The following is a 9,766-nucleotide window of genomic DNA, read 5'->3' on the forward strand; positions in this document are numbered from 1 at the left end:
CAGTATATTGCAGCAAATAATCCCTCCCACCTCTCTGCCTTCCCTCACCCCTACACCACCCCTCCCCCATGCTCGCGCCCCGACATCTGACTGTTCAGCACTTTGGGACGTCCTCCCGACGTGAAAGGCATTCTATAAATGTAATTTTGTTGTTGTTGTTGAGATGTCTTAAAGCACTTCACAGTATATACTGTAAAGAGTAGTGACTGTGTATTTCAGCTGGTGAAACTTGGCTGCCAATTGCATACAGCAGTATCCCACAAACAGACATGGATTGAGTGATCAATTTATTATCATTATTTTTTGGAAGGATTATTACCCCTGGAAAGCAATCCGCCAATCGACTAACAACTGGGTTTTCTATTCACTGCTAGGTAAACAGAGGCATGTGGAGTAGGCAAACTTACCTAAGGTTCCACCCCAGCCGGGAATCAAACCCAGGTCCTCTCGCTTGCGAGGCAAGCGCGCTAACCATTTTGCTACAGGAATCTACTAACTCAGCAAGCCTGGCCCCTAATGGGTAAGGCTGTCCTAGCTGGACAAGCAATGGGACATTTGCCAGACAGTGCTGTGCTTTAAATATTGTTTTCAATCCGCAATTTTAGCTGGTTAGACTCCAGCAGTACCCAAACACACCCTCCAGAGTCCCCTAGCGTTGATTATTGCCAACCTGTGTTTAATACTCAGGTAAGATTTAGGTAAACAAGGTGCATCCCTCTAAGGAGAGAGTGCACATGAGAATTTCCATATGGAGGAAATGCATAGAACTCTTAGTTCTGGTTTGGATACTTAAGCATGGTGATGGGTTTCTGTATGTGTTTATCTTCTGCACATATACTGATATCAGTTTCCCTTTGCATGATTTTATTGACCTTAGATTCTGATGATTAAGATGAAATGGTTGTTTTATGTGAGAAGAGGATGAATTTCTGCTTATTAAGGTATGGGATCTCGGTGTTGTCAAAAGAGTTTTCCCACAATTTGCACCAATGTCAGAATCATATGTTCCTGCTTCTGCAATTGCGTGGCTTAGATGCAAAGTAAAACTCCATTCACACTGCCCCAGGAGTGTTAACCTGAATCTCCGAAATATATTCCCCACTGCACCAGTGTGGCATTTCGATTTTCCATGTCAGACACCTTCCGCAGTTTCAGCTGTAAGAAATCCAATTCAACGATGTTTGGTATCATTTTTCAAAGAATGTTGTGCTTCTGGCTTGCAGCACTAGGAACCCACATCAGTCTGCTCAAATCAATTTCATATAGAACCTTTTGCAAAGCAGATGAGAGGTGACACTCATCCCATTAGTCAGTCCTGGATCTGAAGCTGGGTCCCAGAGGTGAAAAGGTCATGTTCTAACACACCACACCTTACCCAGTCCTATATTTTATACATTATTGAACCAGTTGCTGACTTGCCTTTTTTTTCAGGTGAAAGATGATTCCGTCTACACCTTTGGCTGCAGAAGACGCTATTCTGAAACTACAGCTGGATTTATCACCCAGTTTAAACTGACGTTATGGGGAACCTACAGGACAAAATTCCCCAAAAAAGAAAAACGTAAGTGAATGCTCAGAATGGAACTAAGCATTCCAAAAGGTAATGGAGCTGTGATATACAAAAGTGGTCAAAGAGCAGATACACCCATTATTGGCACAATATGTACAATATGAGTATCAGCATCACATTAATTGAGAGGACTAATAATAATAATAATAATAATAATCCTTGCATTTGATATAGCACTTTTCACATCGGGAGGACATCCCAAAGCGCTTCACAGAACACACTGTAAAGTGAATTGACTGTATATTTGTGGGCGAACGCGGCAGCCAATTGCGCACAGCAATGTCCCACAAACAGTCGTGGATTGAAAATGACCAATTTATTATTGTTTTTTGTTTTGGAGGGATTATTATTAGGCTCTGTGGGGAGTGAGGAAACTTGCCCAAGGTTTCGCACTGCCTGGAATTGAACTCAGGTCTCTCGCTTGCAAAGCGAGTGCTCAACCACTGAGCTACAGGACTCCAGTAACCATGCTGGAAAGGAATATTACTGTATAATAATGGTGAATCTCATGGTTCTCCATCAAAGTGTGGTAAACATTGAATGCCAATAACATATCCTTTAATCATTTGTCATGAGATGATAAATTATGAAGTGCTGTAGCATATTGGTTAGAGCACTCATCTCGCAAGCAAGAGGACCTGGGTTCGATTCCTGACCAGGCAAAATGTTAGGCAAGTTTCCTTAATCCACACACCTCTGTTTGTCAGATCTCTTTCTGGGGGTAATAATCCCTTGAAAAAATAATAACAATAATTTGGTCACTCAATCCTTAACTGTTTGTGGGACTTGCTGTGCGCAATTGGCTGCCAGATTTTGCCCACAAAATATACTTCACTTTATAGTATATACTGGGCAGCGCTTCGAGACATCGCAATGATGTGATAAGGTGCTATATCAAATGAAAGGATTATTATTATTGATGCGATGTGATGGTGAGTACATGTTCGGAAAATGTCCTTAAAATTCACTGAATCCCTCATAATGCACACGCAGCCGACCAAAATGAAATACACCAGACCTCAGCTCAAAAAGAAGCATTCCATTTCAGCACTGAATCACTGCTCCGACAGCCAGAACACGAGCAATCTCGATCAATAAAAACAAACCCTGGATGAAAGCATTCTTCCAAAAACAAAGTTGTTCACCCAGCCCCGTCATTCAGGATAAGTTTTAATCGTATTTTCTGTCCATGTGATGGATCACTGGTGATAATTATAACATCACATATCACATTCCCCCAACCATTTTATATCAATTATATTTTAATTATTAATAGTCTTTAATTCTCTAGCTGTGTGTGCCAGCCTGGCTCAGTTGGTAACACTCTTGCCTCTAGGTCAGAAGGTTGTGGGTCAAGTCCAATGTTGGGATTTGGAATCACATTGGCTGACACTCCATTAGCTGACAATGGAGGGCTGGAGATGTGTTGCATTGTCTGAGGTACCATCCTTCGGATGTATCATTAAACCGAGGTACCAACTGCCTGTTCAGGTGGATGTTAAAGATCCCAAGGCACTATTATGCCACTGACTATGCAAACATATACAGTACCTGAAATATAACACACTTGAAACTCCACCGTACAATGCAAAATGCAGAGAACAACAGCAATCAAGATACATGAAACTGCAATACATGATGTGATATTACCTTAGAACTGCAGTAGGCAATGCAAACTGCGTGGAACTGCAGCACATAATACGATATATTGAAATTCCAGAAGGCATTGTGGGATGCATGAAACTACAAAACATAATGCAAAATGCTTAAAATCATAGCGGGCAATGCAAAATGCATTGAACCTCAAAGCAAAATGATTGGAACCCTAGCAGGAAATGCAATCATTTCGCCCCTAAAATGTTTCAGGCATTGATGGCCCTGACTCCCTTTCAAACATTCCACTGCTGATTTCATTGATGTGATTCTTAGTGAGAGTTTATTTGTTTTTATGAAATCAGAAACAGAATGTTTTTTTCAAAGGCTAAATATAACCAACATGCAGACACTTACCCCAATGCCAGTGAGCAAATGGCCAGTTTTTTTTATTGTGGAAGTGTTACTGCCTGAAGAGATCAGAGAGAGCTTGTTCTCAGTCTGTTGCAGTAGTTCTGCTGTTTTCTAACTATTACATTGAACTGACACATATTGATACCTTAACAGTTTGTTTGTTTTTTTATTCTGCATGTAACAATAGTGAAATATAGCTTTGTGCTGAAATAGCTTTTGTACCTTTGGTGAACACGTAGGGAATCACACCAAGCAATTTAAACATCAGGCTTTTAACAAATTCCTATTTGCGGTGATAATAATAATAATCCTTGCATTTGATATAGCGCTTTTCACGCCTTCAAGACGTCTCAAAGTGCTTCACAGAATAGACTGTAAAGTGAATTGACCGTATATTTGTGAGCGAAACGCGGCAGCCAATTGCGCACAGCAGTGTCCCACAAACAGTCGTGGATTGAGTAACCAAATTATTATTGTTATTTTTTCTTGAGGGATTATTATCAGGCGTGTGGAGTAAGGAAAAACGTGCCCAAGGTTTCACCCTGCCGTGATGGAGGGAAACATCTAAGTTAAAGGCATTACCTAGGCTGAGCAGAATTGTAATAGTTACTATTCATTGTTTATTTCATTAAAACAGCTTTGCAGGGGAATTTGAAGGAAATGCACATTTTTTGAGTTTGATGCAGTAATTTTTACAGTTAATTAATAGTGATTATGGCTGAATCTATTGCTGTCTCACGATGTGGCTGAGACACTGCATTTTAAATCAATACAGTACTTCAACGCTCAGTGAAATAGGGTCAAGAAAGGCAGTATTGCAGTTATTTCTGTGGACATGATTGAGAAACACAACCTCGGGTGAGCGTAAAGTGAGGCAGAACAACACTTCATCCTAGAACAGCTGGGGTGTGTTTTTTTCAGTGCCTGCAGTGTTTGTTCCTTCTGGTAAGAGTCTTAGATTGTCAGTTTCTCGCCACTGCCTGAGGCACGTAACAGGTTTGTTACTCTTTATAATACTGAATTAATTTAAGGTTGTTTGCAAGGGTAGCACCAAGTGTGGAGATTGAATCAGTAATTGAGTATCAAGCTGGTTGATAGTAGTGTTCACACTCTTCAGATGGTTTCATTGCCCTTAAAAGAGCTATGACTGTCTTCAATGGGATTGCTTCCTCTGTAGTTCTCAATGGTTTGTCTCATTTAACACTCTACAGTTAAAATGCAAACAGGCAAAAACTCCAGAAGGCATGCTTCAAAAGTATTATTTTTCACTTAAATTATTCAGATATTTGTTTTCATTTAAAAAAAGTACAACTCAAGTTTGCCAGCCAGTCATTTTAATTTTTGAATTAAGGCAACCAAGGGGGCTCGGTGACCATTGGCTCAGGTGTCAGCCTGGCTCAGTGGTAGCTCTCTCACCTCTGGTAGGAGTTTCTTCCATTGTCCTGGCCAAAAATCCCCCAACTTTTTGTGGGACATTGCTATGCCCAAACTGGCTGCTGCGCTTTGTCCAGAAAATACAGTCAAAACCACTTCCTGTGAAGCACTTTCAGGCATCTAAATGACATGATAAGGTGCTATATCAAATGCAAGAATTATTATTATGTCATTATTATAAGCTTGGGCAAAGAGTTAGGTTTTTGAGCAGGATTTAAAAACAGACAGAGAAGGGGTGAGTTGGAGCAGCAGGAGTGTAATTGCTGAAGGCACAGCCACTAATGGTTATGCAGAAGAGGGAAAGATTACAGAAGTAGAGAATTGAAGGGAGGCGGTTTGTATCAGCTGAAGCTTATGACTGGTGAAATTAGGGAGACTGGTGAGGAGTTCATTTGAAAAATCAAGTCAGGAGGTAAAAAGGTATGAATGAGAGTTTGGGATATGCTTGATGTGAAAGATGGATGGAGTCAGGCAAAGTGGCGAAATGAAACAAAGCAGTTTGATCAGGGACCAAGTGTGAGGAAGGCAGGAAGATTGAACTGAACACCAAGGTTGCAAGCAAAAACGTAAGTCGCTGGGAACACTCAGCAGGTCAGGCAGCATCTATGGAGAAAGGAAAGTGAGTCAACGTTTCCGGTCGTGGACCCAAAACATTGACTCACTTTCCTTTCTCCATAGATGCTGCTGACTTGCTGAGTGTTCCCAGCGACTCCTGTTTTTGTTTCAGGTTTGCAGCATCTGCAGTATTTTGCGTTTTGTTTAAACCAAGGTTGCAAACTGGTTTGGTCAGCCAGAAATTTGGAGATGTTGGCAGGAACTGAGGGAAAAGGCTTTACGCCACGTTCAAGTTAAACTGCAAGCTCATCTGTGCTTGATGCGGACAGAACATCAGTAGATTGTAGTCAAAAGTAGATTTGGGTGTCATCCGCATACATGTGGAAGTTAAGCCAGTAATGGCAGATGATGTAACCAAAAGAGAGCATGTAGATAAGGAGAAGAAGTGTCCAAGGGACTGAGGATCCAGCTGTGAGATACTTGTAGATTATCGTGGGAGGGCAGGAGGAAAAGCCATTGGAAGAGACAAAGTAATAGCGGTCATCTAAGTTAGATTAGATCCAGGAGAATGTAGATATCATCATATCCTGCAATTATTCTGATTTTATTTAATAGAGTATATAAATGTATAGAGTGCAAACTGAAAATAACAATCAGTCATCTCAAATGATAAGGGATAGAAACATGTGAGTGTTGCCAGATCATGATACTTTTTCCCCATGTCATAAGTGCTACACTTTGGGTTGAATCTTTGCTGATGTGTAAATTTCCTAATCATGACACACTCTTGTCCATTCGGTGAATGTACACAACAACAACAAATTATATTTGTATAGCGCCTTTCACATCAGGAAGGAGGATGTCCCAAAGCACTGAACACCACACCACAGACAGTAAAGTGCTCTCATACACCAAGTTCAGCAGATTCACTAAATAACAGTAAAATAGTCCCCCTTTATCTTCTGTAATTTCCTTCTGCTCTATTTCCTTTTTTTTTACATTTTCCTTTAGATACACAAGTACAGATATGTATGTATGAGGGAAAATATTGATCCAAGGTTAACTTTACATATTACCCAACATTTGTCTTGTTTAATTCCTGATTTTCTCTGCAACCTCTTATTTCCATTCTCCTTTATGCTGTGTTTTCTTCTGTTATAATTTCTCCTCCTCGTTCTCTTCAAAATATACCTTCAGCTTACTTGCTTCCTGCATGTTGTTTTCCCTCTCTTGCTCAGTTCCTAGTTTTCCCTCCTATCCTGCATCTTTTTTTCTCCCCCCTCCCGCCCAGTTGCTTTGGTGCATCTCTCTGCATTTCTCATCCATGTCTGCCTCAGGCTCTCACTTGCTCATGATATACTGTTGCAATATTTAATTTACTCCCTGCCCTGCACTGCCCTGCAGCAAATCCAGAGTTAACCAGTGATGTTGCCACAGTTTTTCTTTTCTTCAAGCACTGCTGCTCCAGCATTGCTGCTCAACCCTGCCATTAATTTTGGCAATGGCAACTTGATGTGTTTTTCTCTCTCCGGCGACACCATCATTTTAATGATGCTGATAGGCGACCGGGGTAATCCCAGAGAAATGATGAATTTCAAAAAATGCTTTCCATGTCTGCCCTTGTGATACAAATCCTGTAATATATAGATAGTGTGCCGCCAAATAGATGGGAGCGCTGATGCTAAATATGCAGGAGAGTTTTGCTCCGAGTTGGTCAATCACAGCAATACCAATTTTTCAACAGGATCTTTGTGCCTGGCTTATCTTAGTGCAGTAACACTGAGATGCTGCAGACATAAATTTGTGGGGATTATTTATTTCACTTAGCAGTTAAAATGAAAATATGTGTTGTAAGTTCACAGTTTAACACTTGAATTCTATGTTCCTGCACAGTGAAGCACTCTGGTGTCCTGTACAACCGATACAACCTGCAAGAAAGCCTCACAGAATTCATAGAAAACAGTCAAGTGAATTTAGAACTAGCTGAAGCATTTGTTTCTGAAAATATAAAGAGAGTAAATGAAGCTGATATTCCTTCAGTGAAAACAAAGAAAAAGGTAAAAGACATTTTATTACATCAGACCAATGATCAGGTTTTATTGAGATTTTATTTGTTTATAAAATATTGTGACATTCAATACACACATCTGTGGTCAATAATTCTGCCTTGTAAGTTAATTTCAACTAACAGAATGTTGAAGAGGAGAAGAGGGTTTGATGTACTGACACATTCTCTCACCTTCTGTACTTTCATTTCCTGTTTTATGACGTAAGGAGGAAATTATTTTTTTCAAACAACAACAACAAATGACATTTGTATAGTGGCTTTCAAATCCGGAGGTTGTCCCAGGCACTAGACAGTCAGGAATTTGGTCCCGAACTGGTGGTTGGGATCAGGAGGGGTGGATGGCAGGGAGGGTAGGGGTGACCAAAGGCGCGGTTGAAGAGGAGGGTCTTGAGATGTGCCTTGAAAGAGGCAGGTAGTGGGGCAGGGCAGAGGACTGTGGGATGGAGTTCCAGACGGTGAGGCAGAGAGACTGAAGGCCCGACTGCCGATGGTGGAGCGAGCCGGGGACATGGAGCAGACCAGAGCCTGCTGAGGGGAGCGAACGGACAATTCGAGATGGGGTTAGCAGATCACAGAGGTAGGAAGGAGCAAGCCATGGAAGGCTTTGCAGGTGAGGACAAGGATTTTGAACACTATCCTCTAGGGGATGCGGTGCCAGTAGATCCAGGCGAGGGTGGGGTTGATGGGGTCACGGAACCTGGTGAGGGAGAGGACATGAGTTGCAGAGTTCTGGATGATCTGCAGCTTGTGGAGGGAAGAGTTGGGAAGGCTGACAAGCAGGGAGCTGGCGTAGTCAAGCCTAAATGTAATAAACGTGTGGATGAGTGTTTTGGCGGCCTGAGGGGAGACACAGTGGTGGAGCTGGACAATGTTGCGGAGGTGGGGAAGGCACTGTGGGTCATGGCACCAATGTGGGGTAGAAAGGACAGTTGAGAGTCAAACAAGATGGCTCCAGACTGGCTCAGTGAGGTGGAAAGTCCTTACATGGATGCAAAGCAAAAACAATCCTTCTTTAAAAACATATACAAATGTTTGAAATCAGACAATACCGATAGAGAGCGTTTTCATGGAACATATTTCCTTTATTCCTTTATTTGAACCAGTGTATCTAACTCTAGCAAGTTAGTAAGATGTTAGCATTTGTTTTACTTGTGGGATTGTCACAAAACAGGATTTAGACTTAAATGTTTCTCTTTAGCAATTTAAGAGTGTGCAATTTTTTTGACAAATCTATAGTGTTGGGTATACAGTGTTGCCACTGGCTCTGTGTGGAGTACATGGTGCTAAAACTGTGTGGAGTGATGCTGTTATAGAGTGCATCAAACTGACAGGGGATGGTGGTGACATTGTGTGGAGTGCATGGTGTCAGCAGATTGCATTCCACACAGTATTAGCAGCATGCATTCCAGTATAGTGTCAGTTCATGCATTCCAGTACAGTGTCAGTGGCAGCTCTACCACCTCCAATGTCAGCACCAAGGATTCCAGGAAAGTTTCAGCACCGCACATTAATAATAATACTTCCATCTGATATAGAGCCTTATCAGGTCTTTGAGACATCTCAAAGAGCTTCACAGAATATACTGTTAATGGACAGTATTTTTTGTGGGCTAAGCATTTTTCACAGTATTAGGATCACACACTTCAGGAAAATGACATCATCTTGTACTCTAAATAGTGTCAGACCATGTACTCCACGCAGTGTTAGCATCATAGAAGGTTCTGCTTCAAGGGTTAGTTGAGGAAGGGCAGCAGGAGACTCATGTGGAGCATAAACAAGGCATAGACCAGTTGGGACGAATGGCCTGTTTCTGTGCTGTATATTCTAATGTATTCTAATATATACATACAACACAATGTTAGCATCATGTACTCCACACACTGTCAGACCATGCACTCCACACAGTTTCAGCACCATTCAATTAAGGACAGTGTCAGCATCATGCACTTCACGTAAGGTCAGCAGCATGCGCCCTGCACAGTTTCAGCACCATGAACTAAGGACAGTGTCAGCAGCATTGATCCACGGTGTTAGTTAGACTTGTGCACTCCAGAACAGTATCAGAACTATGCACTCTCAGACTAGATCAGCAACATGAACGATGTCAGAATAATTCACTCCAGACCAGTGTC

General features: G+C 41.6%; 1 protein-coding gene across 1 annotated transcript in view; it reads left to right on the plus strand.

The window, feature by feature from the left end:
• LOC103173148 (PC3-like endoprotease variant B) overlaps positions 1–7,784 on the plus strand; it is a 200,654-nt gene extending 192,870 nt beyond the window's left edge. Inside the window, exons 12-14 of the mRNA XM_042334413.1 lie at positions 1,432–1,561; positions 7,460–7,623; positions 7,758–7,784. Coding sequence (XP_042190347.1) covers positions 1,432–1,561; positions 7,460–7,623; positions 7,758–7,784 — 321 coding nt within the window. The remainder of the gene's footprint in view (positions 1–1,431; positions 1,562–7,459; positions 7,624–7,757) is intronic.
• The last annotated feature ends 1,982 nt before the right edge of the window (positions 7,785–9,766 follow it).

This window comes from Callorhinchus milii, unplaced genomic scaffold, assembly GCF_018977255.1.
Source record: "Callorhinchus milii isolate IMCB2004 unplaced genomic scaffold, IMCB_Cmil_1.0 Scaffold4, whole genome shotgun sequence".
Taxonomy (NCBI): Eukaryota; Metazoa; Chordata; class Chondrichthyes; order Chimaeriformes; family Callorhinchidae; genus Callorhinchus; species Callorhinchus milii.